Source organism: Hemiscyllium ocellatum, chromosome 11 (genome assembly GCF_020745735.1).
Source record: "Hemiscyllium ocellatum isolate sHemOce1 chromosome 11, sHemOce1.pat.X.cur, whole genome shotgun sequence".
NCBI classification, from domain to species: Eukaryota; Metazoa; Chordata; class Chondrichthyes; order Orectolobiformes; family Hemiscylliidae; genus Hemiscyllium; species Hemiscyllium ocellatum.
Genome location: NC_083411.1, coordinates 29,683,054 through 29,707,754, shown reverse-complemented (window position 1 = coordinate 29,707,754; position 24,701 = coordinate 29,683,054). Strand labels below are relative to the sequence as shown.

The 24,701-nt window shown below is 38.0% G+C and overlaps 1 protein-coding gene across 1 annotated transcript in view; it reads left to right on the top strand.

The window, feature by feature from the left end:
• The window catches only part of kdrl (kinase insert domain receptor like), a 206,698-nt gene that overhangs the window by 86,474 nt on the left and 95,523 nt on the right, over positions 1 to 24,701 (top strand). Inside the window, exons 6-11 of the mRNA XM_060832503.1 lie at positions 874 to 1,013; positions 3,255 to 3,414; positions 7,411 to 7,528; positions 13,969 to 14,144; positions 20,193 to 20,349; positions 21,209 to 21,332. Coding sequence (XP_060688486.1) covers positions 874 to 1,013; positions 3,255 to 3,414; positions 7,411 to 7,528; positions 13,969 to 14,144; positions 20,193 to 20,349; positions 21,209 to 21,332 — 875 coding nt within the window. The remainder of the gene's footprint in view (positions 1 to 873; positions 1,014 to 3,254; positions 3,415 to 7,410; positions 7,529 to 13,968; positions 14,145 to 20,192; positions 20,350 to 21,208; positions 21,333 to 24,701) is intronic.

The window sequence follows — 24,701 nt, the reverse complement described above, 5'->3', positions numbered from 1 at the left end:
TGTTTTCTTTCTTTCTGAATTGATTTCAACCCAAAATGAATGGTCAGTTGTTCCATCAGAGTCATTAACATGAGTTTGGTTGATTTTAACTGCCATTCTTCATTTAGGTATCACAGGTCAGTTCTCAATCTTCTCAACCTTAGGTGCTGTTTACAATATGTACTTCAGCTGCTCAGCTAGGTTTCATAAGGTAGCCACACAGTAACAGTAGCATATAGAGGAAGAAAAGGGCTTGTAGTCTTCCAAAATGATACATTACCAGAATAACAGCAATGCTGCACTGACATTAGGAAATTCCCTTTGAAGTTTGGATAAAAGCACATTCATGATGTAGACTGAAGGAAAACCGTTTTAACTCATGAGCTTTGCTTAAATACAACCTGAATGTGAACATGCTTGAAACACATAGAAAAGTCGTTTATGACTCTTAGAGAATACCCTTCACCTTGGTGACTACAAAGTTCACCATGAAAAATGTCTATTGTTCTACTCTGGAAAGCAAGTTGGTTAAAGATAAGAATAGAGCCAATCATTCCACACTTTTATAAGCATTTATTTACAGAGATACACTTTACAAACATGTACCTCCCAATGTGTGAAACAGTTTCAGTCTGCTCCTGTTTATAAGGCATGAGTGAATCTCCAGTTTATATATATAATTCATGTCCAGTGTCTCATTTTCAGTTTAATCAACTAAGTTAACTATAGCAGTATAATAAGAACTTGTTGTGTCAATCTATCACTATAGTCAAAGTGGAGAACACTGCATTACTACTTTGGAATTTGTGTTTTGACCGATGATCAACTGTTTGATTATTGTGTTTTATTAACATTGTTCATTGCAGTAGATTATATTTTACCTTTTATTCTCAGTTGAAGGGGTAAACTCTGTGCACCTTAATACCAGTGAAAAAATCAAGGTGCTGTCTGGAGATACACTGTCCATCAAATGCACTGCAAAAATGCCTTTGAATGCCAGACCTGAATTTCAGTGGGAGTATCCCGGCAAAGCAGTAAGTTCTGACTTTGGTTATCTTGATGTACATTAACGAGATTTTCTAAAAGCTTTTATTAATATTTTGACACAACAGTTTCAAATGTATTGCCAGTGAAACTTATAGACTAATACTTTAACATGTCTGTTTGACATTCTTATGTCTGGTAGTTCAGTGAACAGATAATCCATTTAAAATAAGCATGTTCATACCTGCACCAAAATATCAAAGGAATGCCGTACGAACATGTTGAAATTTCATTCATTACCAAGGTCAACACTAATTTCTGAGTTAAAAAATCTTCAGTTCTAAGCAATCTAAAAACCGTATACTTGCCCAAAATTTAATTCAATTTTGTTATCAGAAGTCTTTCTCATGTTACTAGAATTTGTAAAGAAGGAAGGGTACTGTATACTCATATTTGTGGTACAGGATGCACTAAATGTCATTTTTTTGAGGATGTCAATAAGGGACCATTCACCAGGTGAACATAGAGGAGGTAAACATGATGTTAATCAATGAATAACACTAATTTGAGGAAAGCACACAGCCAGTTTGGAGCGCAATGCTCCAACTGACAATGTCTCTGATACTCACACAGCTGAACATTTATTCAGTAGCAGAAAGTCTCTCCCAACAAAGCTGTTAAATGAATTAACTGAATAAGCTGCTTTCTCGCTGAGAGATTTCTGTCAGTTGTCACTCCTGTTTTTGTAGTATCTAGTAGTTTCTCAAGTTGTTTTAAGTTGCTAGGTCAGTAGAAAGCATTTGCTGAAGGACTTTGTCCTGACTTCACTGATGCTGCCACTTGTTCCCTGTATACATTCCCCTTGGATCATAGCATTTCACGAAGAAGGATCAGAAGTGAGACAAACCTGGAAAAACTGCTGGAAGAGGAAGAAGGAGAAGTTGAATATGTTTTCTCTGCAGGAGATTATATTTGCCCAGGGTATGCAAGGATCAACTCTCCTGTCTGAACCTCAGTATGGAATGATGAGTAAGACACTTGCATTTCACTGAGGATCTCCTAATTGAAATTTTCCAACTACAACAGCCAAACCTGCAACCTTAGAGTAGGTGAGGATAGCATTTCCAGTGGCTATGATGGTGACCATGGTTATAGATTTCTAGATGCTATTCTTCTTCTGGACTAGAACAGATAATATTTGCAACATGTTCCAGTTTATCACCCACTGGAGCATAAAGGCTGTCCATAGAGCTCTGTATTCCAAGAGAGCTGAATATGTTTCACTTTATCTTTCCAGAGGGAAATAGGCAAAGCAAACTCATGACTTTGGTCATTTTGCAGACCTTCCATCAGTTCTGGGTGCAATTGTCCACTCGTGTATCAGTTTGGGAGATATGTCAGTAAGTGTGGTACATCATTTTTGGCTGATGTTGCTATCATGCCAAATATCCTGTCACAAGTGCAAGCTGTAGGATGTGGATTTGAGGCTGGTAGCAATGCTAAGTGTGTGAGGGATAAGTGAAGTTCTGAATATGATGTACATATTCTGACTGATAGAGATTTGTTGATAGGTGAGTGAATATAGATGAAGTGTATTGAATGAGTATGAAACCGTTGATGGCTGTTGATATAATACAGCACTTGAAGATACCTTCATGACCTAAACCACTTTTGTAAAGTCATTGATTTTTTTTTGTGTGGCACGGCATCCAGGTCTTTAGGGCTTGACTTCTTGTGCTGACAATGATCCCCATCTGGTTGCATTGCTTTTGCAAGGTTTGCCTGTTTAGCCTCCTGACTCCTGTGCATCGGTCACAATGCTCCTCTCGACCACCTTCTCTGCAAAGACATCTATAACAATAACAGAGAAACTTGGAGAAACATTTACTCCTCCATCAAACCTTCATTCACTCTTGTTCCTGCTCAGTTTTTCTCTCCTAACCACTTTCAGCTCCTACTCCAGGCAAAATGCTTCTTCATTTAAGACTTGCTGCAATTTGGCAAGCAGCATTTAGCTGGCACATTGCCTGCACCAGAACCAATGGACATGAGGTAATTATGTACCACAGTTCCATGCAATACTCATTTTCAGGGGAATGTTTAAGTGTTCAAAAGCAACAATTAAAAGTAATTGAATATCAGTTGATACTTCACTGTTTAATAAGTGGCAAAGATAGGAAGCCAATGATTGGCTTAAATTAGTGTTTTTAAAGGTGTTGTTCAGGTAAGGAACTCTTGTTTTGTATTGGAAAGCAGAATTGCAAAGCATAATTTTTTTTATTTATTCACAGTCTAATCGGAAAACCATTATTTACAAAGCACGTGAAATCACAACAGTGTTTTACAGTATTCTAACTCTGAAAGACATTCAACGAACTGATGAAGGAACTTACAAATGCCAAGTATTGAATAAAAATATGTTGCAAAACTGGACCACCGTTACTGTCTATGGTAAGCTATTGTAGAGCTATTAACACATTTCATTTATATGACCTGGGATAGCATTTATAGGAGTGCAGAAAGTTGTGTCCTGATTACTGGGTATACAATAAGCTAACATTACAAACTAAATCTATTCTTCAATCTCATTCAGACTTGGGGAATTTGCTCCTGCAATAATTTTCTATATCTTCTAAAGACTCAAGGCAGCTTGTCTACTTACTTTATTCTTCTGTATTATTTTGAATGACTTCAGTTCAGTTTCACAACTTGTTATTAGAGGCAGTCAATATAATAAGAACAAAACAACAGCTTGAAGTTATACAGCAAAACATCCGCAAGGAACTTCACGGACAACAATTTGACACCAAACCGCATAAGGAGCTTTAAGGACACAAGATTAAAATTTTGGAAAAAGTGATATGTTTTAAGGAATGTCTTAAAACAGGAGAGTGGGGAGAAAGGAAAGGAGGAAGGGAATTCCGGGGACTCAGCTTTGGCAATTGTAAAAATTGGGAATCATATAGATTTGGAGGAATGCAAGGATTCCAATGACCTGTAGAGTTGGAGAAGCTTACAAAGACAGGAAGAAAATGTCATTTGAAAAAAAAATGGCTAGAAGATTCAAAGTTTGAAGTTCAGGTTGACTGGGCACCACAGTGAGCAAAGGGCTGATGGGTGAACTGGACTAACTATGAATCAGGACAAAGGCAGCAGAGCTTACAATGAGCAAATTTACATAAGACCAATGATGGGAAGCTCAATTAAAACTTATTTTAATTGAATAAGGTAAGAAAGGCCTTGATAAGGATTTTAATACCACAACAACCAAGGTGGGGTAAAATTGCTCAATGTTATGGAAGTGGAAATAAGTTGACTTAATAATGAAGAGTCTGGTTCAGCTCTGAGTTTGGTGCCAGGGAAAGGGATGGAGTTGATGGCTATTTTTGAAGTTTATTTCAGGGCCCAAAGTCAATGGCTTAAGTTTTCTGAACATTTACCTAGAGTAAAATGTTGGCAATTCTGTGTTCGAACTGAGACAAATAATACAACTAATTAGAAACAATGAGGGAGTTGAGAGATAGTAATGGAGTCGGAGTGAGTGTCAGCAGTTTACACACTATGCTTGTGGATGGTGTTGCTAAAAGACAACATTTAGTTTAGTGATAGATCACTAGGGTCCTAAGAGGTACCACATGTAGTATGTATTCAGAGTTTGAATCAAGCAACACTCTAAATATAAAATTTAAACACACATCAGTTTACTGGTCAGAGCATTGAGTAAAGGAGGTCATGTTGTGGCTGTACAGAACACTGATTAGGCCACTTTTGGAATATTGCATGCAATTCTGGTCTCCTTCCTATCGGAATGATGTTGTGAAACCTGAAAGTGTTCAGAAAAGACTTACAAGGATTTTGTCAGGGTTGGAGGATTTAAGCTATAGGGATAAGCTGAATAGACTGGGGCTGTTTTCCCTGCACTGTCAAAGGCTGAGGGGTGACCTTATAGAGGTTTACAAAATCACGAGGGGCATGGATAGGCTAAATAGACAAGGTCTTTTCCCTATGGGAGTCCAGAACTAAAGGGCATAGGTTTAGGTGAGAAGGGAAAGATATAAAGGGGACCTAAGGGGCAACTTTTTCACACAGAGGGTGGTGTGTGTATGGAGTGAGCTGCCAGAGGAAGTGGTGGAGGCTGGTACAATTATAGCATTTAAGAGGCATCTGGATGGATATATGAATAGGAAGTGTTTAGAGGGATACGAGCCAAGTGCTGGCAAATGGGATTAGATTAGGTTGGGATATCTGGTCGGCATGGACAAGTTGGACCGAAGGGTCTGTTTCTGTGCTGTACATCTCTATGACTCTATTACTGTATAAGTTCTGAATAAATTTTCAGGATCAATGAAACTATCTTAATTATGAAAAATCCTTACTTGGCTTAAAATCAGCATTTTTCAAATTGTGTTGTAGCTAACTATAGCTTTATTGACTGAAATATTTTAAGTCCACTTTTTTTTCTTTGTGTTGGATAGCGTATCTTTCCAAATTTGAAGATCAGTGATCTTTTCACCACAGCAAGTATGGTCACTATAAGTGATCAGTAATTGGCCACTTTTGGGCCTTGATTGGGAAAAGGCCAGAGTGTCAGCCTAGACCTCACCTGTTCCATCATAAAATTGGAGAGAGTTCGAGGCAAATTGAAGTCCAGTGGGAAGTCCAACTGAGCAATGGTACAGCTTCCACAAGATAACCACTCATCCCCCAACCTCAAGCTGGAAACTGTAGATTGTAAAGTTCTATAACCTATAAACAGCATTTAAAAGATGTATTTACAATGGGTAATATAAATTAACGAGAAAGAAAAAGAAAATTCCAGGCAAAATGGAATCTGTGGAAAATATAGTGAAATATATGTTTATTCAATGTAGACTTATTGGTTGGGGCCATGTCCACTCATATGCCTGGGTTCACATCTACTGCCAGTTTCATCATCATGTTGGAACAGCTCCAATTGCTGGAAATTCTTAACAAGTCTGGTAGCTACTGTGTATAGAGAAACAGAAACAAAATACCAGAGGTGTAGAACTTTCTGGGGAAGAGCCACACTCCACTCCAAATTGTAGGCAGTATTTTCATTCTTGATCAGGTGACAGCCCAGAAATCAGACAGCTAAAGCTGTCAATCACGCTGGAGTAGAGCTGTTTAAACTCTCCAACAGTTGTCTGGGCTGTCAACCAAGCCTCATGATGTTGTCTTGGTTTACAACCCTGACATCCATTAGCTTGTTGAAACACCTGAGCTCCTGCTTGACAGCTCTAGCTGTCTGATCCCTGACAATTTCTCAATATTTATTTACACAAGTGTTACAAGTGCCTTGTGATTTGAGATATTGAAACTTTAAAGGGTCTGGATGATTGACATTGATATTAGGACACAGTGAACCTTTTAAATTAAAATGCAATGTTTTTAATGTTGTGAGAAATTCCCTTTTTTAAAAATTTTGTTATGCAGTGAAACATTCTAATAGATTTTTTTTTAAAATGAAATATATGGTAGATGAATGGGTATGGAAGTGCCATGGCTTCACATGGGATTTATGATGGGTCATGGGGTTGTTTGGATATTAACCTTGGTATGGGGAGCATAAGAAGCCAAGGGAAGGGATGGACAGAGCATACTTTGACACAGGGGGAACATAAAGAGAACTTTTTGTCCTTGCCTTTCAAAAGATTCTCCCATGGAGAATCTGGTCAATTACCCTCTGATGTGCCATGAACCATGATCCTTAAAAAGTCTGTCCCGACTCTATTAAAAAGACAGTGAAGTAAGACTTGCCAATCTGCACAATGGGGTCAGCAAAATTGGGGGTGGGAGGTGCAAACTCACAACTAAAATCAACCACACTCCTCAAAGACACTCCTAAAAATTGGAAAACACAAAAATGGAGTCAGGAATCCTGGTATCAGGTAGCCACCACCATTTTACTCCGGCATCAACCTGACTCAGCAGAAATCATTAACTTTGTTTCTCATACCACAGGTGCCACCAGACCTGCTGAGTTTTTCCAGCACTTCCTATTTCTTGCTCAGATATCCAGCATTCGCAGTATTTTGCTTTCATTTTAACATGAAGATTACTGCTGATTTGATATAGGTACATCATCTTCACTTTCAATATGTTAACATTTAAGATGAATTATTTTAAAAATTCAATTCCTCAGTACACTTTTACGTCTTTATATTGAAGATACTTTAATGCATATTGCTGAAAAGAAGAAAAAGGATTTTTGCAAATTACTATAAAACGACATGTAAATCTCTCGAATTCCTGAGGTTTGTCTGGGTGTCCCACATAACATCAGCATAAACCATAAAATGACAGTGTCAATTCAATCTCACTTGCATCTAAGTAAAACTGGTTTTGGCCTAAACTGTATTTATTCAGTATGATTTTATATCATTTCACTAGTTTCCTAATAGTTTTATTTTTCTATTCTGATTGCAGATAAGCCTTTCATTAGAGCAAAGGTAAAAACAAGCAACCTTTTGAAAGTAATGGATGGAGAAAAGTCTGTGAAACTATCTGCAAAAGTGAATGCTTTCCCAGCACCGGAGGTGTCCTGGTAAAGTCCATCCATTTGATTCTTCCACAAATCCTAATTTTTAATGAGGTCATTTTTTTAAAAATCCTGTTTTTACTTCACTAACTTTCACTCATCTTTATTTAAAGGTAGCATACGAAAGTTCAGTATTGAGTATATTCAAGTCAGGTCAATAGATTATTGGATGCTAAAATAATTAAAGGATTTAGCAACCATGCAGGAAGTTAGAAGGTCAGCGATGGTCTTGTTGAATTGTCGAGCAGGCTCAAAAGGCCAAATAGCCTACTGAAGCTTTTATTTCTCATGTTATAGAATCACACTGTCTCACCACAATCAACAAAGCAGCAGCCTCAGCTTTGTCTTCAACAAATTTACCCTGAATTATGAATTTTACTTGAAAAGTTGCAAAGCGCGCCAAATAGGATGAGACCTGGCAGCTATACATGATACTTTTCCCAATGCATGATTGAGATAACCTCTGGCTAAAAGTAATTGCAAAACCATTTCGCTGAGAGTTTGCCAAAGGTGACAGAAACAAAAACTTGCAAAAAGCTGTTATGACCTCCAAATGTTCCAAAGTGTTTTATGCCTAATTACGTTTTTGAAAACTCAGCAAGGGTTTTAATAGTCATCAATGTTGCAATATAGGAAATGTGGCAGTCAATTTCTGCACAGCCACCTTCCATAAACAACAATGTAATAATGACCAGATAGTTGTTTTCTAATTATATTTATTCAAGGATAAGCATTTGCTAGGATATCAAGGATTACCACCCTCCCATCCCATTTTTCTTCGAAGTGGTGCAATTATATCCTGTACATTCTTCTGTGAGGGGAGACTGGGCCTTGACATCTCATCCAAATGACTGCACCTCCCCCAGTGCAATATCCTTTCAGTACAATGGGGTGGCACAGTAGCTCAGTGGTTCGCACTGCTGCCTCACAGCACCAGGGACCTGGATTAATTCCTATCTCGGGTGACTGTGTGGAGTTTGCACATTCTCCCTGTGTTTGTGTGGGTTTCCTTTGGGTGCTCCAGTTTCCTCTCACTATCCAAAGATGTGCAGGTCAGGTGAATTGGCCATGCTAAATTGCTCAAAGTGCGAGGTACATTAGTCAGAGGGAAGTAGGTCTGGGTGGGTTACTCTTCAGAGGGTCGGTGTGGACTAGTTGGGCCAAATGTCCTGTTTCCATACTGTAGGGAATCTAATCTACTACACTGCAGCATCGGCTAGATTTGTGCTGTCAGTCTCTGAATTGAGATTTGAATACACAGTCTCTCAATGAGGTGGGAATGCTACCAACTGAGACAGTTGAAATTAAGGTGTATTCCAAAACAGGGAAAGCATGTCAAAACTAAGGGAGTTGATCACTAAATTGTTCAAGTTGTCTGTATATCTATTTTCTGATCCAAAGTGTTCTTGGTAGCCTTACCACTTTTTTTCAAACCCTAATATGATATAAGTATATGGCGATAAAACTGTTACATTAATGATACATTAATTTTATTGTTAAAATGAACAAATGAACAGCATTGTTTAACCTAGTAACCTGAGCATTTGTAAAGACAGACAGCTGGGACATTCACACTGGTAAGTAGAAGACAGACATATCTTATGCTGCATTTTGTAAATAAACCTGTTATCAAGGAAAAGGATTGGCTTCACTTTTCATTCTTTGCAATCTGCTTTGGGAGCCATTTAAGAAGGATCATGACTTCTGAAACTTGCTTTGTTAATAATAAGAATTCATCAGAAAGTTAATGGGGTCATTAATGTCTCCACATTCTGCAAAAATAGATTTTATTTGTTTTTAAAAGAAGATCTGTTAGAGAGCTGACAGTCTGCTCAAAAGATAAATGGTCTATTAATTTTCAAACAAGGAGCACAGTAATCTGACAACTAGCGAAGGAAATTCTGCCAGATTTACCATCATTCAGTTATAGATAAGGTGGAACATTTAAATACAGTGAAAATTACTGCTAAAATGTTGATCATACTTACTAATCATCTGACAAAGTTATAATCCATCTATTGAAAATTAATAAATATTTTTTAAAGACGTCTTTTTCCCTGAGGTTTTCACCACTAAGCAATCAATCACATCCCTCATATGACTTTACGAAGCAGAAAAGATAGTGCCATCCTGTAATAAGCATCTTATCAGAACAACTTTGTGATTGCACACGGTATGGTCATAGAGGTTTAAAAAAAGTTACATTGATAGTGTCCCACCCTTTCATTAGAGAGATGCAACTGGTGGTAAACTTAATCTGAGCATCACCACACCTCAGGTAAGGGGCAAGACTGAGAAGGCAGGACCTTCATGGTTATGCTGTTATGGGAATTGAACCCAGATGAGAGGATTCACTCTGCATCACAAAACTGCCAACTGAGCTAACTGACCCTCAAGGTCCTACAAACAAAAAAAACACCTATTGGCCTATTGAATCTGTGCAAGTCAAAAACAACTACTTAACTATTGTAATCCCATTTTCCAGCACTTGGCCCCTAGCCTTGTATGTCCTGAGATTGTAAGTGTACATCTAAATATTGCTTAAATGTTATATGGATTTCTGCCTCTACCATCCTCACAGGCAATGAGTTCCAGTTTCCCACCACTCTCTGAGTGAAATTATTTTAATTTTCTTCACATCCCCTCTAACATTCCTGCCCCTTACCTTAAATCTATAGTCATTGATCCTTCCACTTCTCCAAGGGGAAAAGTTCCTTCCATCAACTCTACCTGTACCCCTCATAACTTTATATATCTCAAGCACATCCCCGCTCTGTCTCCTCTGATTCAAGGGAAACAAACGATCCTTAACTAGTTTGTTTTGCCAGTAATTTCATTATTATGACTCCCATACACAGTGAATAATTATCATGCTGTTCTCATCTAGGTGTTAAATCTAGGAACTATTAAAACATATTCAATTAAAATGGCCTACAATTGTAACTAAAAATACTTGATCAAGGGTCAAGTAGCACCATTGATTACCATGATACCTCATGGATTTTGTCAATTATTGTTATAATAGAAGCATTGGATGATATTTGTGTTCCCTTTTTGCCATTCCTCCCCTTGAGATGTTGACTTATGTTTTGGAATGACATTCAGAGCATTTCTTTGCATGTGGAAGTGGATTGTATTTGTCAGCAAGTTGTTTAACAATGGAAAGCTCTACAACTGACCTCAATGGCTGGGTCATCACTGAACAACCACACACCAGCAGACTCCATTGATAATCATTAGATACCAATCAAAATAGGAATCTTAACCTTTTTCTGCTTTCTGATAGTTAGCACAGCATGTGGCAAACCTTTCTCCTGTCCAATCTGGCGAAGAATTTGAGTCCAAGTTGTTTAAATCAGACATCCGCCTCATTTGCATGTCACTTTAAATTCTGCCTTCGGCACATCCCACATCAAGAAATTCGTCCTGTCCTATCACTAGAAAGATTCAGTATAGCATGTTGAGGTTCAAGATTAAACTTCAGAAACTGCAATAATAGGGAAATATCAATTGGTATGGTCAGTTACCTTTGAAATGTTTCCAGATAAGTGTCTAAGGCTTGACATTTTCCTTTAAATCAGTCCTTTCCAGGCTTTGGTGTCCCAGAGTCAAATTGTTTTCTTTCATGTTGCTCTGCTACCCACCAGACAACTAAAGTACCTTTGCAGGAAAGCAACAACTCCATGTAAAGAACAAAACTCCTGATTATGAAATTGTGACTGTGGTTTTATCAACAGTTAGGTGCAGTTTTCACTCTTGCATTTGTATTTATGGCAGTTGCCATCCTATGTCAGGATCACAATCTTTTTAGGACTCTGAGGCATTGGCACTGTTTTGTACAAGAAGAACATGAAAATACAAACAGGACATGTGCTCCAGCATGACCTCCCTACCACTATGTAGTGCACACTTCCAAGTAAAAGGTTATTGTTGCTGCAAGAAACAATTATGCCCACAGTCATCCTAAATAAACGGGACCAGCACTTTAGCTGAAGTCTATGTAAGGAAATTGCTATTTGAAGTCAGTTTCCTGTATACAAGTAGGCTCCAGAGATTAGACATAATAGCTTTGAAAATCAGAAATAAAACAGTATCAGTTAATAAAAACAGGAATTGTACTGTAGAAGTTACAGTAGATCCTTTAAAGCACTATTTGGTATTGCAGTTGTTATAACTCCATGTGCACAGTCATGCTGCTATTTATGTACTAAAACAAGACTGACTCCAAGATATTTCAGTTAATATTGCAAATATTTTCCAGTCAGTAAACTGTAGGAAAGACAGTCAAGCAGCTGTCATAAATATTTATTGAAGTTGGGTGTCAGCTTGGTTCAGTTGTTACTTCTCTCACAGATAAACAAAGGAATAATAGGAATAAAGCAAAATTACAATGTCAATCCATCGCTCAGTAACTAGATGTTAAATTAGTTATAAATGACATTTAAAACACTTTCAAAGCTATTTCTTTGTAAAATTGATTATAGTTAGATAGTTTCTTCATACATTATCAAGGACCATTAACAATCATTTAAAAGACACGCATTCAAAATATATCCATTTATGTCCATATATGATCCAGCTTAACCTTTACAGCCTCCTCAAAGACAATACAAACATGCAAATGTGTGTAAATTATGAAAACTATGAAAGCTGATTAATTTACTTTGAAGTGGTTGTGCAGTTTTGTTGGTGGAACCTTTTTCTACTATAATGTTTTTTCTATTAGTGGAAAAACAGTGGAAGATAACAAAATGAAATTTTCTCTTAAACATTCCAGTCTCTTGTACTAATTATGCCATGTAGTGGACAATTTGTATTGCAAAGAACAATGCAATTGAGCAGAAACTTTAGACTGTACTCTGAGCTTGGTTTACAGGAACTGTTGTCTTAATAGTTCACCCTATCACTGTTGAAAGTCACATGACACCAGCCTATAGTCCAACAAGTTTATTTGAAATCCCAAGTTTTGGGAGCACTGTTCTGTCGTCAGGTGAAGCCACTTCACCTGATGAAGGAGAAGTGATCTGAAAGCTTGTGATTTCAAATAAATCTGTTGAACTATAACCTGGTGTCATATGATTTCCTAGTTTTCCCACCCCAGTCCAACAGCAGCACCTCCACATCATGGCACCCCATCACTGAACAGACAAAAAAGCAGCTCATTCAACACAAATCCACATTTAAGCCTACTCTGGTATTGATTGGAAAAGCTTAGTATCACATTTAAATGATTTTCAGTCTCTTATTGATAGCCATTAGTGACAGTAATTTGAGCATGAAAGGTAGGGAAAACCTAATATCAAAACTTTAACTGTGGCCGGTACTGCATATCCCTCTGATCCTCTACCACTAGCTATTGTTTCACTTCTAGATGAAAAAGAAGAAAGAGTAGTAATATGATGTCTTGCATAATGCTTAGAGTCACTTCAAATCATTTTGTTCACACAATGAATTACTTTGAAGTGCAATAGCTGCTCCGATTAAACGAATGTAGCACCCATCTAGAGCCATAGAGTCATGCAGCACAGAAACAGATGCTTCAATCCAACCTGTTCATGCTGACCATAATCCAAAACAAAATTAGTTCCAACCTGCTGTGCTTGGCCCATATTCCTCCAAACATTTCTACTAATCTAAATGTCTTTTAAATTTTGTAATTGTATCTGCATCCACCACTTCCTCTGGCAGTTCACTCCATACACAAACCACTCTGTGTTAAAAAGCAATGCCCCTCATGTCTTTATTAAATTTTTCTCCTCTCACCTTAGGATAAGGGGTAGCAGATCTAAAACAGATTTGTGAAGGAATTCTCTAATCAGCAAAATTCACTATCTCAGACTGCAGTCAATGCCAGGGTACTGAATACATTTAAGGAAGTAAATGACAGGTTTAAATTTGTAATGTGTTAAAGAGCTATGGAGAGCGGCAGGAAAGTCAAATTGATACTGAGATGGGATCAGCCATGATTGTAATATATGGCAGAGCAAGCTTGAGGAGGTGAATTCCCAATTCCTGCTTCTAGTTGGTGTTTTTATGTTGTTCATTAGAGAACACCACAAATACCAATGTGATGAATAATCAATTTACTTGTTTCTGGTGATGAGGAAGGTTGGCAAGAGCTTTGAGAGACTGCAGTTCTTCAAACCATGTTTTTGGATCATTGACATCTGATGATCAGAGAAAAGTATAATGGTGAAACACCTTATCTGAAGAATGGCACTGACTGGTAATATAACAACCCTTCTATACTGCACTGAATTGTGGGCAGAAATGGTAAACTCAGACCCTGCAGCATGAAATTCTGATTTAGAACTACAAGTGACACCAAATGGTTGGATTAAGTTGGTAAAAATGACCATGCAAATATTGCATGTTGCAATTGGGATAAAATACGCAAGGAATGTTAATCTTATTTCATCCATCTAATTTGTAGTTTTGTGTAACAGGTACAAAAACGGAAAACTCATTGCGCAGAATCAGACTTGCTATATCCGAAACCGCTATTCATTAAAAATAATGCGTGTAACAAAAGTTGATGAAGGGAATTACACTATTTCACTGAACAACAAGCTACATAATCTACAGAAAAACCTCACCTTCACATTAAGAGTGCTTAGAAATGGTAAGTCAATTACAACTAATTTATGTCTATCAGCAGATAGTAGGATGTTGCAGGTGTTACAAAACTGAAATAAAAATATAAAATCTTCACAATGCACAGAGTAATTGTGGCCGGAAAGGAATAAAGACAGGTACGGTAAATATCCCGAGTATATAGTCTCTATCAGAACTCGTCATCTAACCACACTCAGAACATCCCCCTACATTAGTTTATTTTTGTATTTCAAATAAATCTGCTGTGCATTTCCAACTCTTCTGTTTTGATTTCAGTGTACATAATGGTCTGGTCAGCTAGAAAACCTCAGAGGGAGTATGTGTAATGCAAAAAAAAAATCACCCAAGCTATTTCAATTTCATTAGATGTAGCAAGCATTCCTTTGGGAGTCAGAGTTTTTTGCCAAAAAATTCAGAGCATGCATTGCAGTTCTTTTTGTTGTACAGCAGAGTTCCCTTGTAGGCTGTAAATGATTTATTATTTGCACGTTGTGTTATGTTAAGTTTTTCTATGCTTTCTTGTCAAAGCAGTTTTCATGAAGGAAAAGCTAAGCCAGACACAAGTAAAAAAACGTTCAACAGCTTTACAGCAAAGGAATGCTGGTAATAATTATTAGCAGTACTTCCACCACCAAAATTTCTTTTGAAGTCAGCTTAATAGAAAGCTCCATGACTACAAGAGCAATTGGCTGTCAAGGGAATTTAAGAAAAACATGAGGTGATAGCTTGCGAAAAGCACCATTCTTTTCTTTTTGTAGGGCAGTGGGAGAAGTCTGGACAAACAGATCTGATTGCTCCCAAGTTTAATGCCCTTGCTGTGAAACTATTGGCAAGATTTCACTTTCAGTATTGTGTGCCTAACTTCCTAACCCTAACCCTAACCCAACTAATACAGACATTAAATTGGACATCTAGCCAGGAAAGAGAAGTGAAGATCAGCTATAAATGAATAATGCTGAGCTATTTAATAGCATGACCTAGAATCTACCAAACTGCCTAAAATGGACAATTAATGAGACTATGAATAGAAATATTCAAGATAAACATAGTATAAAAATTTAATCAGAGGTAGTTGTTTCTAGTGATTCATGCTGGTAATTGCACTGGAGAGCCTAAGCCTGAAGATTAGAGATCAGGAATTCAAAGATCCAAAGCCTGGTTAATACTGATAATGCTAATGAGATTACTGCACAGTAATACTATTCAGGAAATTATCTAACGTCATATCATTGTGGGCAGCATTGTGATTAACTTTAAGGTGAAGTAGCTTGCCAATATTCACGCAGGAATCTATAGAGATATTGCCCAGCAAGTTGGCACATTTAGGAAAGACTGAGAAAAAAAATGACAAGATTAGATTCCCTACAGTATGGAAACAGGCTCTTGGGCCAAACAAGTCCACACCAACCCTCTGAAGAGTAACCCACCCAGACCCATTCCCCTACCCTATATTTACCCCTGATTAATGCACCTAACATTATGGGCAATTTAGCATGGCCAATTCACCTGACCTGCACATTTTTGGATTGTGGGAGAAAACTGGAGCACCCGGAGGAACCCCACGCAGACAAGGGGAGAATGTGCAAACTCCACACAGACAGTTGCCCAAGGTGGGAATCAAACCCAGGTCCCTGGCACTGGGAGGCAGCAGTGCTAACCACTGAGCCACCCTGTCACCCATTTTGTTGCCGACAACAATTTTCAAAGTATGTGCAGCTTTCCTGTTACAATATAAAATACTTATAGCTTAGTTCCTAGGGTAGACTTCTATTTCACCAACTGATTATCTGGTAGATAGATTACTAGCCTATCACACAACCAAAGATGTGTGTTAGTTCAATTACAAATTATAGTCTAATGAGTTTTCAGCATCTCCTTTCCATCTTGTTTTGTTGAGCTCAATAGCTTTTTGAAAGTTTTGTCCACAATGATAAACATTCACAATTTAAACAACCTTGCTTCCATCCAAATAAAAAAGATTTACAGTGAAAAAATTACTACTTTTATCACAATTTAGCAGATTATATCCTACATCACTCTTCACTAGGAATTCAAAACTCTGCAATTCCTTATTTCCTTCAGTCTTTCCTCCTTCTGTTGAGCTTCAGCCTGGCATCTAAGAGAATTAATCTCTCAAAGTCAGACACTTGAGGATTAAAACCCAACTTTAGAGACTTGAACATGTAACTAATGCTGGAAGGAATTGAAAGTGCCGCCTTTCACTGCCCAATGAAGGCAAGCTTGCCAAATGCCTTCTTCACCACCCTACCTACCAGCAACTCCACTTTCAGGTTACTATGATTCTGCACCCCTCGGTCTCTTTGTTCAGCAACATTCCCCAGGGCCCTACCATTAATTATGCAAGTCCTGCCCTGATTTGCCTTACCACAACACAACATCTCACAATTATCTAAATTAAACTCCATCTGCCAAACCTTGATCCAATGGTCCATCTGAACAAGGTCCTGTTGTAATCTTAGATAATCTTCTTCACTGTCTACTACACCACCAATTTTGGTATCATCTGCAAACTTACTAACCATACCATCTATATTTAATTCCAAACTATTTCTATAAATGATGAAAAGCCGTGGGCCCAGCATCAATTCTGTTGACACAGCACAGATCATAGGCCTCAGTCCGAAGACCAACCCTCCACCACTACCCTCCGTCTCCCACCTTAAGCCAATGTTGTATCTAATTGGCTAGCACACCCTGGATCCCATGTGATCTATCTTTACTAACCAGTCTACCATGTGGAAGCTTGCCAAACGATTTGCTGAAGTCCATTTAGACATCTACCGCTCTGTCTTCATCAGTCTTCTTTGTCACCTCTTCAAAAGACTCAATCTCGTTACTGAGACATGATTTCCCATGCACAAAGTCTTGTTGACTACATTTAAAAATGGACATGAGAGGGCTAAGTGCCTTATTTCTACCTGAGACCAATGGTGCGAATCAAACAGACTGAACTGGACTGGGTCTTACAATGAGTAATTAACCATACCAGGAGGCACATCAACTTTATGCCATGTTTGTAGCTTGCAACCTGCACTAATTATCCTGTTAATGGGCCATACACCTCAAAAAGAAACACAAAAGCATTCCGTTAGGCATTTGTCACATATCATTGTGCAGGTATGATTATATGTCCCATCAAAGGAATGTATCTCCATGCATCTATTACCAAGGTAATTATTATTGGGAGAACTAGCTTCTCTGATAACAGAACATGATCATAAAGTGCATCCTTAATTTTACAATAGATTCATTGTATATATATATATATATATATATATATGTATATGAATGTGTGACAGCTTCACAGAATGTAGGTAGAGCAGAGATCTCCTTTTCAGTACTTATTCAATTATGGTGGTGGCTCACCAATGTTATTCAATGAGGCTTGATCGCACATCTTGATCCAGCCTCCAAATGAATTTTAGTATTGGCATGGTGGGATTGCTCTTTTGATAAGCATGGAGATCAAGACTCAGCCCAAGAATCCAAATGATCTTTGATGTGTGATCAAACAATTAAAATACTTGCATTTACTGCTTTTGTTCTATCATACAGTAAATTATAAAGATGGTATCACAAAAGACTGAAGCAATCTACTTCGAGAACTAATTCCATGTAGAGTCATAGAGCCATGGAAATATACAGCATGGAAACAGACCTTTCGGTCCAACTCATCCATGCCAACCAGATATTCTAAATAAATCTAGTTCCATTTGCCAGCATTTGGCCCATATCCCTTGTAATTCTTCTTATTCATTTACCCATCAAGATGCCTTTTAAATGTACCAGCCTCTACCGTTTCCTCTGGCTGCTCATTCCATACACTCCCCACCCTCTGTGTGAAAAAGTTGCCCCTGAAGACCATTTTAAATCTTCTTCTCTCACATTAAATCTATGCCTTCTAGTTTTGGACTCCCCCACTCCAGGGAAAAGACTTTGACTATTTACCCAATCCATGCCCCTCATGATTTTATAAACCGCTATAAGGTCACGCCTCAGCCTCCGATGTTCCTTGGAAAATTAGCCCCAGCCTATTCAGCCTCTCTCTATGTCTCAAACCCACCAACTCTGGCAATATCCTTGTAAATCTTTTCTGAACCCTTTTAAGTTTCTCAACATCCTTGAGCAAGGAGACCAGATTTGCATGTGGAATTCCAATAGCAGTCTAACCAATGTCCTCACAATATGACCTAGCAAGTCCTATACTCAATTCACTGACCAATAAAGGAAAGCATACCAAATGCCTTCTTCACTATCCTATCTACCTGCAACTACACTTTCAAAGAACTATGAATCTGCATTCCAAGGCCTCTTTGTTCAGCAACACTCCATTGGACCTTACCATTGAATGTATAAGTTCTGCCCTGATTTGCTTTTCCAAATTCAACATCTTACATTTATCTAAATTAAAGTCCATCTGCTATTCCTCAGCCCACTGGCCCATCTTATGAAGATCCCATTGTACTGTGAAGTAACCTTCTTCATGGTCCACTACACCTCCAAATTTGGTGTCATCTGCGAACTTATTGACCACACCTCCTATGTTCACTTCCAATTCATTTATATAAATGACAAAAAGTAGTGGACCCAGCACCAATCCTTGTGGCACAACACACTCCTCCAGTGTGAAAAGTAATCCTCCACCACCTTCTGCCTTCTACCTCTGAGCCAGTTCTACATCCAAATAGCTAGTTCTCCCTCTATTCTGCATGATCTAACCTTGCTAACCAGTCTACCATGAGGAAACTTGTCAAACGCCTTACTGAAGTCCATATAGATCATGTCCACCATCCTTTCTCATCAATCCTCTTTGTTACTTCTTCAAAAAAGGCAATCAAGTTTGTGAGACTTGATTTCCCATGCACAAAGCCATGTTGGCCATCCCTAATCTTGCATTTCTAGGTATATGTAAATCCTATCCGTCAGGATTCCCTCGAATAATTTGCCCACCACCAATGTTAGGCTTACCAATCTATAGTTCCCAGGCTTTTCCTTACCATCTTGATTAGTGGCACAACGTTAGCCAACCTTCAGTCTTCCAGCACCTCGCCTGTGGCTATCAATGCTACAAATATCTCAGCAAAGGGGCCCATCAATCACTTCCTTAGCTTCCCACAGAGTTCTAGGGTACTCCTGATCTGGTCCCGGGGATTTATCTACTTTTATGCATTTTAAGACGAATGAAAGAATCTATTGCAGATCATCATTGCATAGCTCTTTTTTGTGTTGATTTAACTTATGAATGTAAGACATCATGACAGACATACTGACTCCAGTTCTATTTGGGGCTTTATCAATACTTTAGTTATCAGCACAGTTTGGAGGGACTGATGGTCACATTAGAAAACTGTCCAACAATTTGTTTCAACAATTATGCTATTTCAACAGCACCTCCCAAACATATGACCTCTCCCATCTGGAAAAAAGAAGGGCAACTGATGTATGGGACAACCATCATCTGCGTGCACCATCCTGTTGTGGGAATGTTGGCTGTTCCTTCACTGTCACTGCATCAAAAACCCAGAACTCCCTTCCTGAGAGCTGTATGGGATTATCTAAGACATATGCACCTTGATTGTTCAAGAAAGTTGTTCACCACGGACTTCTCTAAGACAACTATGGATAGTCAATGTATGTTGACCTCGCCAACAATGCTCACAAATTTTAGGAACGATTTTTAATATAATTCTTTCCACCATGTCCTTAACATTATTGGATAGGTCATTCTGCCATAATGCATATTTTGTCAGCATGCATTGGCTATTATGTGATTGACAAATTTTGGACATTGTTTGGATAATGTGAACTTTCTACTGAAAGGGTATTGTGATTTTCTATAGCGATCTTCTACATCGTGATTTTCTATGGTGGTTTTCCATTGCGCGATTTTCTGTAGTGCAAGGTTGTAGTGGAATGCAACTATCACATTATAGCAGAACAACCTGTAGTATAAATCACCATCATGTTGCTCAGCAAGGTACTATTTTCTCCACTCCAGTGTTAAAATCCCATCTTCTACCATTTTCTCTTTCAGAGAAACCACAGATCTATGACAAAGGAGCAGGACTCCAAGACAAAATGTTTTATCAGCTTGGGAAGAAACACAAGTTGACCTGCACTGCCTTTGGAATTCCATCTCCAAGTTTTCACTGGGAATGGCAGCCCTGCATCATCAGCAAGTCCGATAAAAAGTAAGACTTACTGGCCCTGCTTTCCCACATAGATATCAACCGAAGGCAGTACATTGGCTCTGGATACAAAGGGAGGAATGGGGTGAATAAAGGCTAATTATCTGACATACTCAGGAACTAGCAAACATATTTCTGTGTATACTTCACAAGATTTATATAAATATCATTCTATTTCTGATCTTTTTATTCCTGTCCAAGAGTTTCCACTTAAACTGGGTCAAAGGAAGTGGTTCTTGTATTTCGTCAACAAGGATATAAAGTCTCCTTATGAAGTATATCAATATTCTCTGCCTGTCTTTTAATCTCTAATCCTTCATTGCTATCACATTTCTTGCAGATCCTCATTGCAGTCAATCGCCTTTATTTTGTTTACATGATAGATGTGCTCAGAAAGAGACATTAGAGTGGACTGTGATAGCACTGGCCTTCATCTTTGAGGGCCTTGAGAGCATTCTTATCTTGGCCTAACAGAAGGTGAAGCACTTTCCTGTGTGAAATGACGTATGATTTGCTTTCCTGTTGTTGTCTGGCTTCCTCCCTCGTGAAAAGGCATTCCCAGTAACCCAATTGTTCCTTTCCCCAGGACTGCAGTGTGGCTAGTTTCCTTTAGGTTTCAGACTTGCATTGCCTGCCTAATCTTTCACCGACATCTAGTTCAGGAGACTGTAATCAAACATGGAGAAAAACATTCTCTTCTCTTTTAGCATCTGTCAACATACATTTCTTTAAGTATAACTTACAAGCGAATTTTCTTTCAACACTGGACACTTTCTCTGAAAGCGCTATTAATCAATTGCACGCACTTTCCTTTGAAGCCATCCAGATCTGTTTGTAACTATTCTTTATCATCTATTGACAGGTGTGAAACAAACGATAATCTGAAAGTTAACATTTCAGAATATATGACAAGTTTACAGTCAAACCACGGCAACAGGATTGAAAAAATCAATAACAAAACAGAACAACATGAGGATAGAAACAGTGTATGTATGCTATCTATTTGGATTTTGTGCGTTTGCATTATAGGATTAATGCCATTGCCAAAACCCACACGTAACAAATCAAAGGACGTTACTATGCAGGACATCTAACACAGAAGACGGTAGGATGGTGATTTAGATATTGAACTAGAAGCTGTGTTGTATAATTTTCATTGTGAGCGCAGAGGGAAACTGGTGATTACAGATTGAGCACCGTTTATATAGCCCTGTTACAGCCAGCTGCAAAGTAATGGAATGACTCCCTCTCTTTCCATGTTTCAGGTAACCACAAGTAGTGGTTTAAATGAATTGGTTTGTCAATTCAGTGAGTGCTCTGACTATAAAATACTCATGTAAAGAGGTTTTCTATTATGTTGTTAAAAGAGAACAACATTGTGTTTTTTGTCTTCAAATAAAAACAAAATGTTTCATCTCACACTTTCAATTGCATCAAGACAATGACATATCACAGATTATAAGAAGGGAAGCTAAAGTAATAGATTCCAAAATTAAGTCAGCATATCTGGATGTTCAGACTGATGCTTTGGGTGGTTTCAGGTGTTTGTTGATTTTTCCAGATTGCATGCAGAGACAATTTCAAGTCTTGACAGAAAATATCTGTATTTTTTAAGTTAGTAGCTATTGGGTTTACATTGAGTCACTGCCTGTGGTGCTTGGTTGGCCACATAAAGGCAGGACACACACTTGCAGAATGATTCAAGAGTGAGTGAGAGGGATTGCAAGCTCTTCTCCCACAATAACTCACTCATGGCCTGTTTAATTCTCATTCTGCAAAAGTAGTGTCTTTTTTAAACATCAAGTGTTGATTTGTCATCAGATGATTTACATTCAAAAACTAGCAATCATGAAATATAGTCATAGCAAGCTGACCAAAATTCTAGGCCCATTATTTACAATGATTAGCTCAGATTATTGATGGGAGCTCTCTTCTTAACCATCATCCATCGTCTCAAAGTGATTATATCTGTTAGGAGTTTAGAGAATGGATCATTCACTTTCATCTAAGTTGATTACCTTGATTGGCTGCTTAGCCATTTTAAGAGCTGTTCTTTAGGTCACTTGCAAATACTCTTGTAACTCTTTTTTAAAACTTTGCTGAGTGGACTGAGCTGCAGGATGAGTCATTTTAGATACAAACATAATTTCATACCAACATCACACAAGATCCTTCCATTTTGAAGTTTTTCAAGAACAAAATTATCTTCATTTCTAAATGGTAAAATGCGGAAGCTGCTGTGCACCATAGGGAAACTTGTTGAACGCCTTACTGTAGTCAATATAAATCATGTCCATTGCTCTGCCCTCATCAATCTTCTTTGTCACTTCTTCATAAAACTCAATCAAGTTTATGAGACATGATTTCTTACGCACAAAGCCATGTTGACTATCCCTAATCAATCCTTTCCCTTCCAAATAAATGTAAATCCTGTCCCCCAGGATTCACTCCAACAACTTGCCCTCCACTGATGTCAGGCTCTCTGGTCTATAGTTCCTTGGCTTGTCCTTACCACCTTTCTTAAATAGTGGTACCTTGTTAGCCAACCTCCAGTCATCCAGCACCTCACCTGTGACTATTGATGATACAAATACGTCAGCAAGGGACCCAGCAATTCTTCAAGAAAAGAACCTGCCTCCCAACTGACCATAGGAGGTGATTTTTTTAACTGACTTTTAATTTTCTATAAGACACTTAGTTTTACAAATATACACCACCACCTCATGGAAGCCAATAGGGAAAGACAACAAACTGAATGTTACAGGCACTATATTTCAAGAACATTGTTTCTAAAGTTGACTATATTTTTGTTTGATCCTATGCAAAAGTGCAATTGATTTTCCCACATGATGTATTAGATAAGAATCAGCAATGACAATATATGAAAACAATCCTATATTATGAAAAATAGGACAAAAGATCCATTCAAGGAAACTGAGTACAAAGCAAAGCATTGTGTGGGTTTGTTTATGGTTGAAAGTTTCTAGTCAATTCTGTGATGAAACCCCAATGCTCAACTTCTGGAGTTTTGTGACATTGGCCATATGTAGTCCTAGATTTTTTTTTATTTACAGTGTTGAGTAGAAACGTGATATTGTTACAAAGTCATGTTTCCGATTGAAGATGACTTTGTTTATTTATTAGTTTGAAATCATTTTTAAAAATACTGAACAACAACAATTGTTTAGAAATGGCTTAACAACCAGCTTCTAAGACAGTTATATATTTGCATCATTGTACCCTAAAAATTCCAAGATCATTAATAATAGTCAAGCTGTCTATAGGAACTCATCAGAGACAATCACTTTAAAGGAATCCAAATAATCACATCTCCTGACCCATTCGCAAAACATCAAGATGGTACCAGCTTATTCAACTGGGCTGTGGAACAAGTCATTAGATGTAATCACTATGGGCAATGAATCTTGGGTACGGAGAGAACTCTTCCAACTCAAACCTAAGTGCAACTAAACCACAGACCTGGAATCAACTTGTTATGGCCATGTTTGAGTAATTATTAGTTGAGAGGAAATCACGTGACAAAGCCCACTTACCATCTCACATTTAAGAAGCTGCTTTTCATCAGATCAGAAGAGATGCCAAACAGGAAGGTCCCTGAGTCATTGTTCTCTCTCTCTCACAATCAATCCTGGAAGCTCGACCCTTCCCTTCCTTGGCCATTCTCGCACCTCAGGCAGTGTTTTAAGAATCAAATTCAGCTGTTCACTCCAGAAGATAAAAAGATATAAATCCCCCAACAACATCTGCAACTCATCTAATGCAAAACGACACTTGAGCCCAATTTTAAACCACTCAAGGCATCAATCTACTAAACCCATAGATAACCTATGTTTTCATTAATTTATCCTCCACTTTGATACTTATATGTGTGAAAGAGAGAGAGTGTGAACTCTTTAACGTATGCATTTCTGAGTCGGAGCACTTTTATTATTTTCATTTAAATCAGGTGTTGAGCACAATACAAATGACTCTTTTCCAACACAACACTTAAAGAATTAAATACTCACTGTAGAAACAAGCATACTCTTCATTTAAACAAAACTATTCCAGTTAAATAAGGTGTGGGAAAAGCAGTCAGCCATTCCATCATTTCTCACCTGGACGTAAGGAATCAATTACTGAATATTTTAATCAGGTATTTGCTACCATAAGCAACTTTTGTTCATTCTTCAACTTGGGACAGTTCAACCACAAACATTACTTAATTTAGAGCACTGAAGGCTTAACCAACACTTTTTCCAAACTCGACAAGACTAAGTATAAGTTTGAAGTCTCTGTATGTTTCTCTACCTCAAAAGCAGTAGGATATTGGGTTTGACAATCCTTGACAAAGC